Below are 22,267 nucleotides of genomic sequence, written 5' to 3'. Positions count from 1 at the left end.
TAACATAGCGCAAAACTGTAATCTCAAGTCAATACTATTTTTTATGATATGACATCAACTTCAAAAATGAATAATTTATTTTAGTAATTATAAAAATGTTGCTAATGTTTTGGAATGTCAAATTTTAACATTTAAATACCAATACATGCAAAATAACACTTTTATTTATGTCGAGGTAGTCCTATTATCATCTCGAATAAACAATATGAATTTGCGTTTCTTTTCTTTTTCTTTCTTAATACTATTTTGTCTCAATGAAGACTACTACATAAACTTTACGCATATGGTACTTGTGGTGGGCTTTTAATATGGATTAAAGCATGGCTAATAGGTAACAGACAGCAAAAGGTCAAATTAGGAACATATACATCAGACTAGAAAGAAGTTATTATTGGTGCTTCACAGGGATCAGTCCTTTTGCCTCTTTTTTTTGTCTTGTATATTAATGACCTGACAGATGGTTTGACACAAAATAAAATTTATATGCTGATGATAGTAAAATCATTGGGGGTAAGCAGCTCACTATCTGATTTTGATTTTATACTTCAATAAAGCTGTTAAATGATCAAGATTTTATATTAGGTAATATCAATAAAGCTTTTGAATGGTCAAGATTTTATACTAGGTGATATTAATAAAGCTGTTGAATAGTCAAGATTTTATACTAGGTGATATCAATAATGCTGTTGAATGGTCGAGATATTTGCTGATTAAATTTAATATAACTAAATGTAAGGTTACGCATATCGGACCAGTATCAACTAATTTGAATCACAGGTACTTTAGTCATCCACATCTTTTTTGAGCATCCGTTAAAAAAGAAGTTAAAAAATAACAAAAAATTGCGAAGAAATTAAAAAAAAACTTGAAGGGTGTGCAAACACAGATTTCAAAAATGACACTACAAATATTATATTGGCTGTTTTACTTAAGTTAGACGATCAATATGAAAGTAAGACGATAATATGAAGATAATTTTAGCTAAATTATAATATTTTTTTTTACAACAGTATTTGAAGACTTCAAGGTTTTTTTTTATATAGCCTAAAAGCATTGAGTAAATCTTGAGAATTTTTAAAAGTTAGTTATTACATTTTATATTCTTTATGTAGATTGTGTAGATACAACCAATAGATAGCGGCAAATTTGAAAAAACGAAAAATAACCAAACTGTTGCTTATATCTAATTTTTTATATTGATCTTATTGCTTATACCATATATACCAGGTATATGATTTTTTTGAGTTCTTTGCGTTTCATTTCTTTGAAAGTGCAGTTATTTGATTGACATTCGTATTTAACAGCATAATAAGTAGATTGTTTGATGATGAAAATTTTGTGTTACAAGATTGTAGAAAATTTTTCCATAAACTTATTTGTTAGTTGAGTTTTATAAATTTATTTTTATTTATTTTTGATGACTTATTTATGAACAAGTTATGAAAAAAATATTTTTTAAATAAAAAAAGCTTTTTACGTACCATCTAGATTATTGTCCATATTTATTTTTTCAAATAATAATTATAAAATGTATTTTTTTTAAGTTGTTATTTTTAGTGTTTATAAAACCTTTAATAATACGTGTTATATTACAAATGTTTTAGAATAGAAACATTTCTTGTAGAATAACATTTGAGTATTGAATAGATTAGGGGGGAAGGATAGAAAATCATTATTACAAAACAACAAGTTAAAAATTCTGGCTTTAAATTCAGGCCTTTTGGCATTTTTTCAAGATTTCTAACATTTTAGATAAATTACTTTTAATGAAAAAGTAAAGTTTTTTGTCAGAGATAAACATATTGAATAATAAAAAAATGGATTATATATTCCTTTTGAGGAAGATATTATAGATACAATAAGCGGTATAGGAAAAACTATTGCTAGTATTATTGATGGAACCAGTGTCGCAGTGTCTGATCAGTTAACATGGGAGTATTAACTACATTTTATTACATTACGTTAATGGACTCTATTAAATATTAATTTTTTAAACACCCGTTTAAATGTTTTCAATTTTTTATTGATATTTTGCCTATGATAATTTTATCTATGAAACGGATAAAAAGAACTGTTTATGTAGTGTTGTCAACGGAAACAAAGGTTTGATTTAAGAGTAGAGTTTCGAATTAAAATAAACAAAAAACCTTGCTGTTGCACTTACTGCTCTTTTGTTTTTTTATGCGCTGGCTATATCCAGGAAACTTTGCCCAATAACTGCAAATGACGTTATAAAATGTTGCACCTAAATTAAAATTTTGATGTCAGAACGTTAGTTTAAAAATAAGCATATAAATTATTTTTATGAATAAAGCGATTATTTCATATTTTAACATTATTTGTTTAAAAGTTTTCGGAAGACAGTCCATATATCGGATGTTATCAAAGAGAACTTAACAAAAATCGTAACAGATTAAAAACAGTCTATAAGAATGACTAAATGTTTAAAGAAAAATATTTAAATGACGACGGATTTTCTCCAAGGCTTGGAGTAAATCCCTTGGGGTTTCCTAAATAAAAAAAAATCACAGTTAGTTTGAAGATATATCAACTTTTATTTATTTGAAATAAAATAAAATTTAGTCTAAAATAAAATTAGGAAAAATAAACATGTTTATGATTAATTTATGCATTTAAAGACTGAAATACAAATATGGAAGCAATGTTTAGTCTTTTTAATTAAAAAAAATGTTTATTATTTTAATTACAATTTTAATAACAATGTTTAGTATTTTTAATTTAAAAAATCAAACATTAAAACAACTATATTTTGTATTGAAACTATAACAACTATTAAAACTTTAAAGTTTTAAAAATGAATAGTTTGAATTTTTTGAAAACTTTTGTTTTTGTTACGTTTTTATTGTTTTACGTTGTATTTTTATTTGCTATTTAAGGTTTTTCGTTTTCAGGTTAAAATGTCATAACATATTAGTTAAGAACTCTTCCAATTGAGAAACGATGGGTTCTACTATTCTCAAAACTGATTATTTTATCATCGAAACGATTTTCACACTTTTTGTTTTACTATTAAGAGGTAAGTTTTAAATCCACGATGATTCTTTCCAGTTCTAAAAATATGGAGAAAAAAAAAAGAAAGTGTTCTACTACCTATGCAACCCCCTCCCCATTTAATGAACAAATAAAAAATTAGAAAATGGTTGGTGTTAAAATTGACCTTAATTTAAAGTATAAAAATTTTATATATGTTTTTTAGTTGATGCTGTTATCATAGAAGATCATTCAGGTAACAGATTATTGATGCCTCCTTTTATTTGAAATATTGATGTTTTTTTTTGTATGAAGTATTGACGTCTTTATTTACAAAAAGTACTGTTGTCTTCTTTTATACAAAATAAATTGTCTCGTCGTTATGACTTTTATGCAGAAAATAATTTTATTTTTATTGCTATTATTTTTTTTTTAATTTCAAAGGTCAAAATATTATATATAAAAACACTGAGTAATCTTGAATCTTTATTTTTTACTTATAAAATTTATCTTGTATTTTTATTTTTTGTGTGCACAAATTAACAGACTTTACAGTCTTAAAGCTCCTTATTTAAGTCTTAAGTTATAAAAGATCTCAAAAGTTAAAACAATTTTTAGCAGTAAATATAAACTTGAGGGATTATTTAGCACTGTGAAAAAAAAAATCAATCCAATTTAAATCTAGAGGAAACATTGTCCACTACTTGACAATAAAGACAAAGCTTTTAAAATATGAATATCCAATACTAATATTGCATAAGATATATCATATGCGACATCAATATTGCATATTCATATATCAGTGACGGATCCAGGAATTTTTTTTTGGGGTGTTATGTGGGGATATTAAAATGTTTTTATATTTTGTACCACATTTGCGTCTCCAAAAAAAAAAGGTCCTCAATTTCTAAGATATTTTAGGACTTTCAGTTTTGGGGGGAGGGGTGATGCATACCCCTTGGATCCGTCACTGTTATATATATGGATATCAATAGATACAGATGCATATACATACAATACATAAATATGCATATGATACATATCAATATACGATATATACCAATACACGATATATATATCAGTATACAATACATATCAATATGCATAAAAAATGCAACAAATTATAATTTTATGATTATACACTTGAGTTTTAATGAACAACAAACTACAAAAAAAAACATAAAAGACTTTTTGCTTTATTTTTCAACAAAAACTTTATCATTACATATTTGTTGTTATGGTTTATTTTATTTTTGATAAAAATAAAATAGACAACTAATCAAACAAATCAATTTGTAATCATATTTGTAAAATTGAATCAAATTGAATATCTTTTACTTCTTTTTATAAATAAAAAAGAAACTTTTTGTATTTTCTTTATGATCAACAATAAAAATTTTATAATGAGAACACTCAAAATGGTCAAGCTGATTCCTTTGCAAGAGCAGAAATTCCTGATGCAATTGTATCAACTCTACAAAAGATTTTCTCATGATTATAATATTTTAACTTCCGAGATTATCCATTTCAAAACGGTGTTCTTGGGCTCGAGAACGCGAACAGCCGTGGCGCAGTGGTAGCGCACTTGCCTCAGAAACAAACGATCCGTGGTTCAAACCCCAACACTGGGCAAGTTTTGCGACATCGATTAGGAAGGAGGCGTGAACTTCTAATTAAATGATCGTCCGCGGTGCTCTGTGATAAGACCGTAAGGACTTCTTAGGGCACCTAAATAAAATATATACCGTAACTTTGCGCAAAAAGTTGAAACTTTTTGCTTTGTTTCTAAAAATTGGTTTAAAACATCTCTAATATTTATAAAAACTTGCCAAAAATTTTCTTTGGACTATTCAAAAACTGTTATTATTAGAATTTATTTTTTTAACCATTTAAGAAGGATTTTTTATGAGTGTCTAAATTATGTTTTAAGTTAACCGGGGTTTTGGATAACTTTGCACAGCCTTGTAAAATTTGAAAAAAACTTTACCGTTTATATGAATTTTGCTATTTAAACTCTTTTTATTATACTGTTTAAAGGAATCTTTAACAAGAGTTTAATGACGAATAAAAATAAAAATAAAAAAAAATCAGATTTACCATTGTTTTGGTTAATAAAAAGTTTAACATGATAAAAGAAATTTAGCCACATTAAAAACTAAAAACACAAAATTTCTTTTAATGTAGGCAATTATATATCTTTAAAATAAAAAATAAAAGCTAAATAAACAAACTTCAACAGAAATGAAAGTCTAATAGAGGTACTTTGTAAAGTTCTCTGGTTTAGGTTATTTTTTGTGGCTTCTTAATGTGAAACAAGTATTGTCCCATTCATAAAAATTTTCTTGTGTGTCAAACAAGCATTTAATATTATTACCATTGGCTTCACATAAGCACTGTTTTCCTTGGCATTTGTAATTTGTCAAGGAAAAAGTTCACATGTTTCAAATTTTCTGAGCTTGATTTCTCATTCTTATTATATCTGTTTACAAGTTTATTTTGCTATTCAATGCTACTCAATGATTTTGAGCAAGAACTGTGATCATGGCACTCTTTCGGATCTTCTTCAGATTGAACTTTTGACTTTATGCTCTTCGTGTTTTTATTCAGTTTTTTTTCTTTGCAAGCTTTGAGCCAATATCAAAACTGTTACTAAACTTTTCTAAATCTTCTGTGCCAACACTTTTCCCTGCAGGAACAGAAAGCTTTTTTTTTCGTTGTTTGGTTTCTGAAGACTGCAAGGTTTTATATTTTTCTTGTAAAAAAATCTTAAAGCTGTCTTCTAAAAATTCTTTATCGTACGATTCTCTCTCTCTAAATTGTGTGAGAAGTTGATTGACATTTACTGGTTAAATACCACACTTTCTAAAACCTGATTTTAAGTTGTTAGCCTGATTTGGTTCTATAGCAATCAATAACTTGTTTAAAAGTTCTGGAAAATGTTGTTTTTCAAGAGATGTTTTTGTGCAGCCAGCAGGAGAATCTTTGTACTCTGTAATAATTCTACGCCAAGCTGTTTTTAAAGGTTTAAAGAAAGCCACATCTAGAGGTTGAGTTATATGCGTGCTATTAGGTGGCAGGCAAACAAATAGAATTTCATTTTTTTCACAGGCATTAATTACTTTTGGAGAGATATGAGAGGATAAGTTATCGCCTAACAAAACTTTAACTCCTGATTTTTTTTTTAAAGAAGGTAAAACTATAGAAAAAAACCACTCTTCAAAAGCTGCTCTGTCAAACCAACCACTTTTAGTGTTAAAGTATCTGACTCCTTTAAGACCTCCTTCACACCAAGGATGTCTTTGTAAAAATGAGTTAACTAAATCAGGCCAGGGAAAGATTTTAAACTCTTTTACTTTTTTTCCTGAACTAATTAGATAATTATTCATAATATGATGTAAATCTTCTTTACCAATTGGAAATCCAAAATCACTCAATTGAATAGTACACTTCACAAAAGCAGCCTCCTCGAATTTGGAAAAGAAGTATGGCTTACCAGGTTTTAAGTTGTGTTTTCCTTTTAATTTATAACAAATTGTTCTTCGACTGATGCCATATTTAGCAGCAGCTTGCTTTTGTGTCAGCTTTTTACATTTAACTTCTTCAAGACATTTGGATAGGTCATTATTTGTATAGTCTTTATATTTTCTGGCTTTGTAACAACTTGACATCTGGAAAAAACATGAGTGTTATTTAGGAATAAGCAAAAAATGTTAATAAAAACAATAAAAGTATATGTAACAATTATGCTTATATATAAAATTTCCTTCAAGTTTTAAAAAGTATTGTTTTTAGATAATTAAAGACAGTTGTGGTAATTTTGCACATTGTGCAAAGTTATCCCAGTTTAGTCCGAAATAGTAATTTATTTACAAAATTTAGTAATTTTTCTTCACCTATACTGACAATTGCATTAAAACATAAAATAATTCAAATTACTATTATGATGAGCATGTTATGCTGTTTACTTACCTTAGGGTCTAATTCTGATCTGCTTAACAGATAAAAGTTGCAAGAAATTATTTGCGTGACTTTTTTCTATGTTTAAGTAAAATTACTTGCGTAGAAAGAAAACTCGTTAAAATGACTTTTTTACACTATTTTTGTATTATAACTAGAATAAACAGCTGACTTCAAAAGTGCTTTGCAGTTATAGTTAAAATTTTTAACTGCTAGAGAATAAAATATCTTTGACTTTAGTTGTGCAATGTTACCCACGGTTGTGCAAAGTTACCCAAAATTACGGTATATAAAAAAAAAAAAAAAAAAAGAATGACGTTGCCATGAATTGACCACGAAAAGCCACAAAAATATTTGTTTCCAGCACGAACTAAAAGTTATACATTTAAAGAGCCTTGTTTACTTGATTTTAAATAACCAACGTGGAAAATTTTTCTTAATCAAGTAATTATGTATCAAAGTTTTTATGCTTTGAATGTTTTTTGTACAATAATTTTTTTTTCATAAAATATTTTATTTATTAAATGGTAATAACTATTTTAAAAAAAGATATTGTTCTTGGTAATTCTACAGTTAAGCGGCCTAAAATATTTGTATTGTACACCCATCAGTGGAGGCTTTTTAGACATAAGAATATTTATTAGAATAATAATAATAAAAAAAAAATATTGCTGCCTTATGCCAAACACTCATTTAATATAGCAGCACACTCCCTTGCAGCAGCAGACTATAAGATAGTCAATGCATGTACTGAAGCCTATAAATATTTCTTATGTTAAAAAAGTCATCACTGACAAGAGCCCAACAAGCGAAAAAAATAAAATTATTTTTGTGACAGAGTGAAGTTTAAAACCATAAAAGAATTATAATCAAATAACTACACAATGACATTTAAACACAATGAAATACTCAGTCTCTGGTCAAATAAAATAAATACAAATGCTCTGGATTTCCATTTATGTTCTTGCTGGATTTCCATTTATGTTAGGCAAAAAAACACTGAAACCATATTACTGAATTTTCTTTTTTGTTCTTTATATTTTAGCATAAATACTTGTTAATTAACTTTTGGTTTGAAAGGCTCAGTGCAATACACAAAATCATAAAATTATTATTAAGTTACAAAGTAAAATTTTTTAACTAAATTTCAAGTTTGTTTCTTTTTATTTTCAGCTTGCAGTCAAATATTTCAAGGAAGATATGGTGAGATTAAATCTCCGGACTATCCATTAGAATACCCAGATAATTTAGGATGTGTCTGGACAATTAAGACAAGTGAAAATTTTCGGATTGAACTTAATTTTCTGGATTTTGAACTTGAAAAATCAGCTGAGTGTTTTGATAAGCTAACAATAAAAGATGGTGCACATGATGATGCACCAACGCTTGGTTATTTTATTTGCTTTTATTTTCAGTTTTTATTTGACATTTTTATAAGTTTAGATTTCCAAACACACAGTGTAACATATTTTTTGCATTTTTTAGAAATAATTTTTGACTTTCTCATTTTTCTGCTGACTTATTAACTGTTATTTATTCTTTATCATATTTTTTATCCTGCATTAGATAGTGGTGGCAAGGTGATGGCTATTGCTCTTGGCATATCTAAGGCTTTTAATAAAGTCTGGCATGCTGATCTTTTCTATAAGCTGGCTTCATAGAGTGTATCTGGGAATGTTTCTAAGATTATTAAATCAATTTTTTATAACTGCAGTAATAATGTTGTCCTCAAAGGCAAACACTCTACATTTCCAGTAACTTCTAAGGTACCACAAGGTTCTAAGATGACAGTATTTGCTGATGACACTATTTGCTATAAACTATATACTCCTGTCTTGATTGGTTAGAGCAGGCAGCCAATCTCAAATCTAATCTCTTTTCTATAACAGCTTGGGGCTTGCAGTTGCTTGTGAACTTTGACTCCAACAAAGTTCAGTTATTTACAGCAAAAAATTATCACAGTATTGTCAATGTCTTCTCTTATTATTATTCACTACTTAACTCTTATAGAAAATATACAATTCATTGCAAAGTTAGCATCTGCAAAGGTTGCTTCTCTTTATTGTGCTTGCCATTATCTTACTCAATCTCTACTTCAACAAATCTCTTATTTGTCCCTATATTAAATACTGTTGTCATATTTGGGCTGGTTTTTCTAATGATGCTCTTTCACTTTAATGTCCAAAAGGGCATTGTAAATATAGTTCGAATTTTATTCCCACTACATTTATAATGCTCTATTTTCCAAGCTTGAGCCACTCTTTGATTATCATAAGTTTGTATCTCTTTCTTTTTCTTAATAGTTCTTTCTTAATTATTTTTTGTTTTATTGTAACTCCAACTTAACTAGTAGTTGTTTACTGTCTGAAATACCACAGAGTTTGAAGTGTTAAAAAAAATTAATTTTAGGATGAAATTTCTAGTTGTTTAGTTTTGAGCTTTCACTATATAACCATTTATAATACTATTTCTCATTTTCTACTTGTTTGTTACAATTTCTGATTTTTTAAAATATATTCATCTCTCTAATGCTGAGTGGGTCACAACATTCAAAATGGCCTCCTTTTTTTTGGTCTACAGTTTCTTTAAGTTTAATTATTTGTTGTTAATAGCGAATTTGTATTTCCAAAGAAACTGTTACTTTATGCATAAAACCTAAAAGATATATGTTGAACTGTGTACTAAATAATAATTAGTTTGCAGTAGTAGTGAGTAATGATTCAGTGTTGTAGAAAAAAATTGAAATAAGTTAACACTGCAAGGTGTTTCAAACTTTTTCAAATTATGTGATGGTACTGTAGTGTTTTTTGAGAATAATTTGTATTTTATTTATTAGAAATTTTCTGTGGAGATGATGGAAAAGGAAAAACAGTTACATCATCAGGAAATGGATTGTACTTACAGTTTCTATCTGATGAGAGCTTAGGTGAACGAGGAATCTACATTTTGTGGAAAGAAATCGAGAAGTTATCTCTTGAGAGTTATCCTGGTAAAATAATATTTTTTAAAATTAATATTATTTTTCTTATTATTTATTTTGTAAACTTTTTTTTTAATTTTTTTTTATAGAAGGTTTTTTCAATGAACCTTGGGTTTCCCTTGATGTTCCTGCCAATTTAATAGATTTTGATTCTGGTGTTTTCATGGGATCACTATGGACCATTAATAACAACTACGATGTCTTTTATTATGATTCCAACCAATGGAGTATTATACCTGGCAAACTCAAAAGTATATCTGTTAACCAAGCTGGTATATTTGGAATTGATTCTAAAAATAACTCAATTTACTGGAGGCATGGTATCAGTGTTACCAACCAAAAAGGTGACCTATGGAAGCTTGTTTCAAAAAATAAAAAAAAGATACAACGCATTGAGTCAACAAATTATGATTACATTTATGGTATTGATGATGAAACTAAAATGTATTATGCACATGTTCGTGACATTGACATATTAGATGAAAAGTGGCAGCCATTTGTAATTAACGTAGAGAATAATGTTGTTCCTATAGATAGCAATTTTAGAGCCATGTCATGTGGCAGTTACTCGTGCTGGATTGTAATGTTAGATGGATCTGTTTATAGCTCCAAAACATTTCTGGGAACAAATTTTAATCCTAATTCAGTTACTTGGACAGTAAGTTCAGGTAATGTTTTTGTACCTTTATATATATATTTTTATTATGTTTACCTCATCAAGGCTCAGGAGACCACTATAATCAAGGAAAAGTTAGTTACTGTCTCGTGTACCCTCTGTCATACCCCTCTCTTAACCTTATAAATTCGAATTACAAAAATGAACAAGAGCTAAAAAACAATTTGACACAAATTTAACAAAAACAATAAACAAGTATTAATTTATAAATCAGAAGAAAATATTTACTTTTTTCTAAAAGGCTCCTTAGATCATGAAAAAGAACCAATTATTTGCCTGGCTTGCGATTTGCTATTCAAATCACATAAGAAGGTGACGCACACGCACACACACACTTAACTAAACCTACTTCAACCAATTTAAACATGTAGTTTGTCAACTGTAATATAAAAGTACTTCAATCAAAGTACTTTCATATTAACAAAATTGTCTAATAAAAATATATATTATTTCATCAATAAGAATTTGATGAGTCTTTATTGATGAAACACAGTGTAAAATAAAAAAAATATTTGATAAGTGATTTTTTTACTAATTTATATATATATATATATATATATATATATATATATATATATATATATATATATATATATATATATATATATATATATATATATATATAAGTTAGTAGAAAATTCTGACTGTTTTTTAACAATGTTAGTACTAATTTTAGGACAGTTTAAAGACATTAGTGCTGGTTTTGGAAACAATATTTGGGCTCTTATGAGTAATGGTGATGTTTATAAGAAAAATGCAGCCACTAGTCATTCACCAATGGGTGGTGATTGGCAAAAACAAAATTTTCAGTTAGATTTTATTCATGCCGGAATTGGAGGTGTCTACGGTTTTAAAAAAGATAAAGGCTTTGTCTAGTATATAGGTCAATTTATATTTTCTATTTCTATTATATTATAATATAATAAAATATATATATATATATATATATATATATATATATATATATATTATATATATTTGTTATAATAATATAATAAAATAATATATATATATATATATATATATATATATATATATATATATATTTATTACAATAATATAATATAATATAATTAAAATATATATATATATATATATTGTTTTTAGTACCATTTTACTTGTGAATAATTTATAATCATTTATAATTTATAATCATGTTATTAATAAGTCTTTTAAAGTAAGGGTATAAGAGAAGTATTTTTCTAAAGTTTTTTTAAATTAGTATCATTTCCAAATAATTGCTATTATTATTCCTAAATAGAGAATTTTTATATATACTAGGGAGCAATTCTTGCATATACAATTCTATTAATTATATATATAGATATATATATATATATATATATATATATATATATATATATATATATATATATATATATATATATATATATATATATATATATATATATGCATGCGCATATATATGTGTGTGTATATTTTTATATTTAGAAATATGCGGAGGCATTTTATATGAAAATAAGGGGACGATATTAAGTCCAAATTACCCTTCAACATATCCTGCAAGCACTTTATGTTTGTGGATAATAAAACCAGCTGATATGTCTAGTATAGATGTTTCTTTCGATTTTCAAGTATCTAACAAAGATCATTGCAATGATTTTTTATCAATCGGCTTCCCAGGAATGCAAGAGCAAGATAAAGATTGCGGAGGTTTCTTGCGTAACAAAAGAATTGAAAGTAATGAATTACATATTGAATTTTTTAGTGATTATGTAAATGAGGATGGAAAGTTTAAAATAATTTATGAAGCAAAATCTGGCGTCTTGAAAACACCATCTACATGTAAATACATTATAAATATTTATGAGTAATTAAATATTATTGTTAAGTTTGACAATGTTCATTGGACAAATTTTATTTGTTTATTTAATAATAAATGAAAATAATTTTGTAATTTTTTTAGAAAAATTTTAAAAATCAATTTTCTTGTTTTACTAGTAGTTGAAACTTTAACTCCAGCATTTCTAGGAGGATGGAAACGATTTACTTCAACATTTGGTTTAGAAGGAATTACTAATATTATAGAAAGTATGAAAGTTTCTTGGTTTTTTACATCATTTGGTAAACTTTATATGTCTAAAAAGTCTTCTAATGATCTATTGAACCTTGTTATGAGTGGAGTCAAATTTGTTGCTACTGACAGCAAAAGGATCTACATTATCAATAGTGAAGGACATATTATGTCAACCTTAATTGATAAATTACCCTTATCAGAAAAAAACTGGGTTAAACACCCATTTCTTGATGTTGCTAAGCCAAAATCAATGTTTGTATCTGATGGCATTATTACAGGTAATGTAATTGATGATGATAATGATGATTGTGATGGTGATGATGATGATGGTGGTGATGATGATTATGATAATGATGATAATTGAGATTATTTTTATTTTAGTATTAACAGAAGAAAATACATTATTCACCTCATCTTTATCAGATTTCAATTTCAAGAAAATAAAACTACCGTTTCCGGTTAATGAGGCTGTCAGTCATCCTTACCTTGGAACCTTTGTTGTTAGATCTAGTTTTCCACCAATATCTTATTTTATTCCAAAAATAAACAATCCTTTAAATTATATGCCTATTAGCAATAATTTTAAGCAGTTTACAGTCACACAAAATGGTCAAATTTATGGACTACAAACAGATGGAAGAATTGCATTATGGGAGGGCATGTTTAGTGATAGCAGCTTTGATAATTGGAAAGTTTTAAATGATAATTTGTTTGGTGAGAGGATATTTTCAGTAGGAAATGATGTTTATATAGAAGATAGCAATGGAGAATACTTAGTTAGACTAGGTAAGTTTATATATATATATATATATATTTATATATATATATATATATATATATATATATATATATATGTATATATTTATATATATATATATATATATATATATATATATATATATATATATATATATATATATTTATTTATTTTTATTTATAAATCTGTATTTAAAATTGAATAGCATTACAAGTAATGAACTGCACAATTTTATCTATCATTAAATACTAAAAAAAAAAGGTTGTTAAAAATGTAGGCAAACATATTATTCATGTATTAAATAAAAAAATATGTTTATATATATATATATATATATATATATATATATATATATATATATATATATATATATATATATATATATATATATATATATATATGTGCTCTATGTTCTTAAAAGAACAGAGCAATTATAAATTAGTAAAAAATCACTTAAAATTTTTTTCATTTTGGAATGAAATGAAAAAAATTTTAGTTGAGTGATTTTCTACTAATTTATATATATATATATATATATATATATATATATATATGTAAATTATGTTAGTGTATTTTACAAATAGAGTGCTCAATGTTCTTAAAGAACAGAGCAATAATTAATTAGTAAAAAACACTTATCTAACTTTTATCTTCGACTCGGTATATATATATATATATATATATATATATATATATATATATATATATATATATATATATATATATATATATAATGCCAATATATATATATATATAATGCCAATATATATATATATATATATATATATATATATATATATATAATGCCAATATATATAATGCCAATATATATATATATATATATATATATATATATATATATATATATATATATATATATATATATATATATATACGTATATATTTTATAATTTCTTTTAACAGATGAGATCAATGATATTCTGCTAATAGAAGAAAAAAAAGGAGAAGATAATTTCATTAAGCTCTATAAAGTTGAAAATCCAACAAAAATAGACACATATCCTAGAGAGAATAAGATAGATATCTGGATTTTAGGAGGGGCAAAAGGTCAAACTCCATATTATGGAGTTTTTGATCCCATGAGTAGCGACTTCAAAATTGAAAAAATGGGAAATTTTAACTTTTTTGATCTTTCTGTTGGGGAATCAGGAGTGTGGGCAATTGAGGAGAATACAGGAACTCCTTACCATTATCTTCACAGCGAAAACAAATGGGTACAAGTTTCTTCAAACTTTCGTGCCAAGATAATAGAATCTGCATCTCCTGCCCACACTGTCTATGCTATTGAAGATAGTGAAAATAAATTGTATCTGCGAAATGGTATTTCTCCTCAGAATCCATTAGGAACAGATTGGACACACATTCCAGTTAAAGTGAAGTCAATTTTATCAACACCATTAAAAACATATGTAAAAATGGTAGATGATAAATGGCAAATGTTTTATTCTTCAGCAATTCAATCAGATTTATATTCTTGGATTTCTTCATGGGAAAAAATTAAGTGGGATACATATAGTATGTCAAAAGTTTCTGCAGGTTTTGATGGTTCCGTGGTTTATGCTTCCAGAAATGGTTTGCACAATTTTAAACAAACTGGTGAACTAAACAATCAAGATTATTTGCTAAATAGTCGCAAGGTTGTTGATTTTTCAGCAGGACCAGTTCTATTTGCAATCGTAGGGCAATATGTTTATTCCAAAACAAGTAATATTTGTTTTTTATTTATTTAAATATATCAATCACTTACTTATTTGTAAATTTTTTCATTTTGTTTTTTAGTTTCGTCATGCTTTGGATTTTATGAGAAAATACAAACACTTACACTTAACCACCAGCAGAAACCTACAAGTGTTTGCACATGGTTGGTGACATCATCAGATAAAAATGATATGGAAATTTCATTTCAGACAAATCAAAATAGTTGTGCATCAGTTGTCAAGGTGTTTACAGGTGCCATTATTTACAATGAAAATAAAATTTGTGCACCTTTTCAATCACAAGATTCTATCACTATGGAAGGAGGTCGTGCATATATAGAATATAAAAAAATGAACACAGCTTTACTGAGTGACACCTTTCAGTTAAAATTTGGAAAAAGTAAGTTTTGAAGAACAGCATTTTTATGTTGTGTATACACACACATCCATATAATAACATTTATTTATATTTTTGATATGCTTGAAGTATATCTTTAAAATATTTCTTAAATTTCACTTCAACAATTATATAGTATATATAGTTCCATTTACACTTTGTGTGTCTGTGTGTGTTTTTTTTATCTTGTTCACTTCCTCATGGCTGCACAGTGGGCCAGTGACTGGACAAAAGTATAAAAACCAAAGTCAGAATTTTAATGTCATAATGGTTTTAAACAATTATATAGATATTATAAAACAATTTAAAATCGTTTATATACACTTAAAATTTTAATGAATATACTTATGATGTGGTTGAAGTAGACGCGAATGTAAATTAGAAAAAAAAAATTATAAAGAGAAAAATGTTGTTTAAAAAATTGATGGAAATAAATAACATTTACATAAAATATTGCGCTTTTTAAAATATTATATTATAACTCTATATAATATTTGGATTTTAAAAGTTGTTTGACTAAAATTGGTATGTAATTAACATATTTGCAGCAACTTTAAACACGCTTATTATTTTATATTTTATTGTATGACTTTGACTTTTATTTGACAAAGTTTTTTTTTTTATTGCTACATCTTGCTTTTATACCTAGATATTTTGAAGCTTATATATGTTTTCTTTAATAATTTCATAAATATGGCTGCCACTAGGTGCCACTTTGGTTTTCTTTCACATTTGAACTTCTCTTACCTGACAAAAAATCTGTAATTGCGCTCAAAAACTTTTATTTGCACAAAATTTTCAAAAATGCGGAAAACATATAATACGATCTTACTCATACTAAGCGTAGTACAAACAACAAACTTCACAAGAAATTCACCAGTTTATCAGACTCAACAGTCTGTCAATACATAAAAAAGAAGACAGTATACTTGTATACAACTTTATTAAAGAACATGATTTGAAGTTTCAAGGTAAAAAGTTTGAGAGTCAATTTCATTTATTTTTTTCTGAATATGGTAAAAGATGGACTCGAAGTAAACGAACCGATGCAAAGTTTATTAGGAAGAACTCAGCTTGGCTTGAAAATTATTTTAATTCATTAATGAAGGAGAGTAAAAACAAACAACTCGACCTACATTACCATTTGAAGATTTGTCTTCAAAAACAAAGAAAAGAAAAGCTGCAACTTTGTCAGCTTCAAATTCTTGTGAGCTGCTGTTTGCTAGTGGCACACACCTGTGGAAAGAAGGTAGAAGAAAAGATGCTCAGATAGCAATAAAGTTGGCTGATAACAAAGATGCTGAACTAGATCATTCTGATAATACATCTGAAGAAGCGTTAGCTCTTTTGTTAGATAATGAGATGAGCAAATCTCAATATCAGCGCTTAAGAAACAATGCGAAAAGCAAAAAAAGTAATTTATATCCACCATACAATGATGTACGTGAGGCAAAAGAGAGATGTTTGCCTAGTCGTGAATCATGGGCAGCAAAATATTACTCTGCAGGCATCAATTTCCAAGCATTGGTAGATCATTCTGTGATGCGGTTGTTGGAAGTACAACATGATGTTATCAATTCGTTTGTTTTTGATAAGCTAATTCTGCGCTCAAAGGTAGGTTTTGAGGGGTCAACTGGACAAAAAATTTATACACAAGTTACTGATGAGCTGGAAAACAGAAGCTTTTTCCAAGAAGCAAGTTTGTTCCTTACCTGCTTTGTACCACTTGAATTGACAGGATTCTCTGGTCAAGTGGGGAAGATTGTTTGGAGAAATCCACATCCGTCATCAACATTGTACTGCCGAATTGTGCGGTTTAGGTTTGTAAAGGAGACAACTGATGTAATGAATGCAGAGCATCAATTTCTTGAAAATGCTATTGGAAACTTAACTACAACTCCTGTGCCTAAGTATAAAAACTTAACTGTTCTTCACAAAGTTGATGCTACCATGATAGATGGAAAAATAGCCACTGCATTATCTACAGTTACTAGTTCAAGTCAGTGCTGCTCAGTTTGTGGTTCAATGCCAAGTCAAATGAACCAACTTAATATTGTTTGCAATTTGCCATTAACTCCGACCGAATTGAAGTATGGCTTGTAAACACTTCATGCATGGATTCGTAGAATGGAGTGTTTGTTAAAAGTCGGCTACAAAGCTGAAGTGAATAAATGGGTATTAAGGTCAGATGCAGACAAAGAAAAAGTTAAAGCTAAAAATAATTTAATTCAATCTCTGTTCAGAAATGAAGTTAGGCTGGTGATTGATATCCCTAGGTCTGGTGGTTCTGGATCATCAAATAATGGTAATACTGCCCGACGTTTCTTCAGAAACGCTGAACAAACAGCAGCAATTATCAATGTTGATGTGCATTTAATTAAAAGGATATATGTTGTGCTGTACACTTTGTCATCTGGTTTTATGATTGATGCTGATAAATTAAAAGACTAATGCTTAGAAACAGCACAGCTTTTTATACAACTTTATCCCTGGTACTACATGCCACAGAGCTTGCACAAAATCTTGATACATGGGTGGCAGGTTGTTGATGAGATGGTGTTGCCAATTAGGATGATGAGTGAAGAGGCCTTAGAAGCACGAAATAAAGACTTTAAAAAATTCCGTGAATTTTTTTCAAGGAAGTGTTCGCGTTTAAAGACAAACGAAGACCTTTTACGGCGTTTTATGTGCTCATCCGATCCAGCAATCAGTGCTTTACGATCACCTAAGCACCCTAAAAAAGAAAATTTTCCAGATGGTGTTGTGCAACTCTTAAAAGAAAACCATTTTTTTATTTTGTGGTTTCGCCTGAATTATATTGTACATAATTATTTTGTATTTTTAAATATAAATAAATATAAATAAATTAAATAACCTACCACTTATTAAGCTTGTACTACTTGTAGCATACATTGTCAAAGATTTTCGTGAATGCATGGGTACAATAATACCCATACAAATTTGAAAAATTCTGTAGACGCTTGTAAAATCTGCTAATTAGAAAAACTAATTAACTAAGCTAGAGAATAACTTTTTTACAGGGAACCAAGTTTATCCAGCAACGTGTAATAGCACGTGTAATAACACTAGTTAACCATATTAAACTGAAAAAAGTTTTGCTTTCCGCGAGCGAGGATCAAAGGGAGGATTTCATAATAAAACACCTGCTAAATAGTGTACCTAGCACAAATAAAACATATACAACTAATAAAATTTAGCTGTTGCTAAGCAAAATTAGTTATCCATAGCAACTAAATAAAAAAAAAAATTTACTTTTTTAAAAAGCGTGACCTCATATTGGTACTTATGTAAAATTTGGTGAACATAGCACTTGTAAAAATATCTGAAAAAAAAACTATGTTTTTGCTACCCAAAATTAGGTATCCATAGCAACGAATTAAAAAAACAACACCTTCATAAGAAGCGCAGACATCATATTATTATTCATCCTAATTTTAGTCAATATAGCCCTAATATTAAATAAGTTATGAATTTTGTCCAGTAAAAGTGAATTCTGGCCCACTGTGGGCTGAAGAGGCCACTAGAGTCAAGGAGGTTTTTTTTTTTATTGTGGTAATAAACTTCTTTTAACTGTATAGTTCATAAACACAAACCTTGGAGGAGAAACAAGTTGAGCATGTTGAACATGGTGGGAATCTATTTTTCGAAATGAAAATAAATAAATATAAAATATAAATTATATAAACAATATGTTAATTATTATCATAATAATATGTAATAAATATTTAGTAACATGTAATAAATTTCATTAAATAAATTTAAATTTATTGTCTAGTGTCCAATATAATGTTGAACAACATCAAAATAAACAATGCAATGATTAACTGCTTTTTGTTGCTACTGCTGTTGTTATTGTTGTTCTTATTGTTGTTATTGTTATTGTTATTGTTGTTGGTGTTATTGTTGTTGTTGTTGTTGTTGTTTTTGTTGTTGTTTTTGTTGTTGTTGTTTTTGTTGTTGTTGTTTTTGCTGTTGTTGTTGTTTGTTTATAAAGATTTAATAAATTTATAATATCAGATATTTACTTTTTCAAATTATAATAAAATTTACTTTTTAGGATTTAAAATGTTACCTAATGGTTGGAAAGTTACAGTTCCTGGATACTTTAGCCAATTGTTTTCATTTTTTGGCAGTGAAATGTGGTTATACAATGATAAATCAAATACATTTTACTCTGTCAATAAAAATTTTTTTATTCCAAAACCAAGTATTTTGTATGATATACAAAGCATGGCTTTTGGATGGGATGGGATATATTTTTTAAAAAAAGATGGCAGTGTTAACTACCTTAAAGGTTTTGGACCTCAGTTTTCTGAATCTGTTCAAATCAGCCCAAAAGTAAATAGTAAAAGAGAGCGTATAGTAGTTGGTCCGCAGCATATCTTTATCATTGAAAATAAAGATGCGTTTTGGAAAGACACAACACAATCTGTTGATGGAAGTTTTACATACTTTACTAGTAATGTAGATGATATCAGTGAAGGTTATTAAATTATTAATTTACAGTTAAAATAAGTTATATTTATTTTCAAATTTTTAAATTTTTATAAAATATAAAAATAAGTGTTTATAAAAAAAAGATAAAAAATAAATACTTTCAGAATAGTTCATTAGAGTATGGATTTGATTAAAAAAAAATTACATGAAAACAAAAAGAAAGTATTTTGAAAAAAAATATACATATACAATGGTGGCTCAAAAAATTAGAGCCACCCAACATTTTTACAAATTTTCATATTCTGAAGCTAATTTTCCCTATATTTTGTAATGAGTTAAATTTACAACTATTTATTTTGGGAATATAGGATATAAATAATAGTAAATGACAAAAATATAGAAGTGTAACGTATATTTAGGAAAAATAAATAAGATATACAAAATATTGTACACAAAATCACTAATACTTAGTGTGGCCACCTTTTGCAGCAATTATGGCTTCAACTCTTCTGGTCATACTTTTGATGAGGTTTTGACAATTTTTTTTTATTTCCTCGCTGTGGTGCCAAACATTTATTAATTTTTCAATCAAATCTCTTTTATTTGTTATAAGATTTTTACTTATATCCCTCTTTAACAATTCCCATAAATTTTCTATGGGATTTAGGTTGGGCGAGTTTCCTGGCCAGGGTAATACATGGATTTTTTCAGCCTCTAAAAACTTTGTTACAGTTTTTGCCTTATGGCATGGAGCAGAGTCGTGCTGGAAGGTAAAGTTCCCATTTGGATACCACTCCATCGCTTGAGGAATCATTCTTTCCTTCAAGACTAGGATGTACTGGTCCTGCCGCATTGTATTTTTTACAATGTATAACCTTCCAGTACCCTGGCTAATGACTGACCAGACCATAATTTTTAGCGGGTGCTTCACCCTCTCCACAAGACAATCTTCATTGAACATTTCACCTGTCCTTCTTCGGACGAAACTAGTTTTATCCATTAGAATTTCCAATGTGGATTCATCTGAGAAGCAAACCTAAAATTTTCAAAATTGGGTTAATATTTTTGATGAAATACTTATATTCTTTTTTTTTAATATGGTATTCGTTTAAATTTTAATGTATTTATGAAGAGAAACTGAGTACTTACTCTTTCCCAATCATCAGTGGTAAAATGGCGATGATTTTTAGCCCATTGGAGACGTTTATCCTTCATTGCCTGGGTGAGCCTTGGTATTTTGGCTGGTCTACAGGCCTTAAACCCCTGCTCCGCCATTCTTCTCCGAAGTGTTGCAAGGGATATTGTTATACCTTCATTGTTTATGATTTCCTTAAGCACTTTTTTCGATTTTCTTCTATTTTCTATCACAATATCCCTTATTTTTCTTTCGGTGCGAGGCGTTGTAATTCGATTTCGTCCACAATTTTTTCTTTTATTCAATTTTAGTGATTGATTATTGTCCAGTTTTCTTTTAATCCTATCGACTGTTGCTCTGGAAACATTTACACACTTGGCAATTTGCCTGTTGGAATGATTTCCACTCGACAAATATCCTTAAATAAGCCCTAGTTTTGTGGGAGAAATATCTTTCTCTTTGCCCATACCTTAAAAACACCTATTATTTTAAAAAATAGCAAAATTTACCTAAATATGATAAAAAAGTTGTAAAATAATGATAACTTATAATAACAAATTTTGGTGTAAAAATATAATAAACAAATTTTGGTGTAAAAATATAAAATCAACAAATAAAAATTGCCAGAAACACAACTATCGCCCAGTACAACACGTGCTAAAATGTGACATCTTCTGCAATAATGCAACTAACTTCACTCTAAACCGCTCAATAGTGTTGTCATTGTAAAAATATGTTCAAAACAAAGTAATTAACAATGCGAAATGACAAAAACTGGACATCCGTATGTATTTTAATTAATTTCACAGTCGAAACTCAAATATTGTCTAAATTCGAGGTGGCTCTAATTTTTTGAGCCACCACTGTATATATATATATATATATATATATATATATATATATATATATATATATATATATATATATATATATATATATATATATATATATATATACACATATATATATATTAGGGTGGCCCTAAAAACAATTTTTTTGAAAAAAATCTGCTCCCACCCTTTAAATGTGTTCTATATAATACAAAAACACTAGGTTTAAAATTTTGTTGAATAAAAAATATTTTTAGAGGTCCCCCAAAACCCTTTAATATTTAACAGGTCCCTAATATTTAAAAAAAAAAAGTTTCTCGAAAATAGGTC

At 27.6% G+C, this 22,267-nt stretch overlaps 3 protein-coding genes across 5 annotated transcripts in view; 2 read left to right on the top strand and 1 right to left on the bottom strand.

Moving 5' to 3' along the window:
* Positions 1 to 2,897: 2,897 nt before the first annotated feature.
* Positions 2,898 to 12,410, top strand: LOC100198158 (cubilin). Its single transcript, XM_065816844.1, has 7 exons — positions 2,898 to 3,037; positions 3,218 to 3,247; positions 8,122 to 8,337; positions 9,785 to 9,937; positions 10,018 to 10,596; positions 11,281 to 11,487; positions 12,057 to 12,410. The coding sequence occupies exons 1-6, from the start codon at positions 2,962 to 2,964 to the stop codon at positions 11,478 to 11,480; spliced, it is 1,254 nt and encodes a 417-aa protein (XP_065672916.1). The 5' UTR covers positions 2,898 to 2,961; the 3' UTR covers positions 11,481 to 11,487; positions 12,057 to 12,410.
* Positions 5,175 to 7,206, bottom strand: LOC136089338 (uncharacterized). The gene is made up of 2 exons (XM_065815312.1): positions 6,961 to 7,206; positions 5,175 to 6,659 (listed from the first exon to the last, which is right to left on the bottom strand). The coding sequence occupies exon 2, from the start codon at positions 6,657 to 6,659 to the stop codon at positions 5,838 to 5,840; it is 822 nt and encodes a 273-aa protein (XP_065671384.1). The 5' UTR covers positions 6,961 to 7,206; the 3' UTR covers positions 5,175 to 5,837.
* LOC100198158 (cubilin) overlaps positions 12,167 to 22,267 on the top strand; it is an 80,736-nt gene continuing 70,635 nt past the window's right edge. For 2 of the 3 annotated variants that reach the window (XM_065816843.1, XM_065816841.1), the window contains exons 1-6: positions 12,167 to 12,410; positions 12,567 to 12,920; positions 13,024 to 13,428; positions 14,324 to 15,124; positions 15,200 to 15,517; positions 19,593 to 20,018. In XM_065816843.1, coding sequence (XP_065672915.1) covers positions 12,167 to 12,410; positions 12,567 to 12,920; positions 13,024 to 13,428; positions 14,324 to 15,124; positions 15,200 to 15,517; positions 19,593 to 20,018 — 2,548 coding nt within the window. The remainder of the gene's footprint in view (positions 12,411 to 12,566; positions 12,921 to 13,023; positions 13,429 to 14,323; positions 15,125 to 15,199; positions 15,518 to 19,592; positions 20,019 to 22,267) is intronic. The other variant, XM_065816842.1, reaches the window with a different exon arrangement.

This window comes from Hydra vulgaris, chromosome 13 (assembly GCF_038396675.1).
Source record: "Hydra vulgaris chromosome 13, alternate assembly HydraT2T_AEP".
NCBI lineage: Eukaryota > Metazoa > Cnidaria > Hydrozoa > Anthoathecata > Hydridae > Hydra > Hydra vulgaris.
Note: the sequence above shows the minus strand (reverse complement) of the source record. Positions and strands in the feature narration are given on the sequence as shown.

Bases quoted from the DNA above. Each gene is read 5' to 3' on its own strand.
- LOC100198158 (XM_065816844.1), top strand. From the start codon at position 2,962: ATGGGTTCTACTATTCTCAAAACTGATTATTTTATCATCGAAACGATT. The intron at 9,938-10,017 runs GTAAAATAATAT...TTTTTTTTATAG, and splicing joins ATCTCTTGAGAGTTATCCTG to AAGGTTTTTTCAATGAACCT. The intron at 10,597-11,280 runs GTAATGTTTTTG...TACTAATTTTAG, and splicing joins TACTTGGACAGTAAGTTCAG to GACAGTTTAAAGACATTAGT.
- LOC136089338 (XM_065815312.1), bottom strand. From the start codon at position 6,659: ATGTCAAGTTGTTACAAAGCCAGAAAATATAAAGACTATACAAATAAT.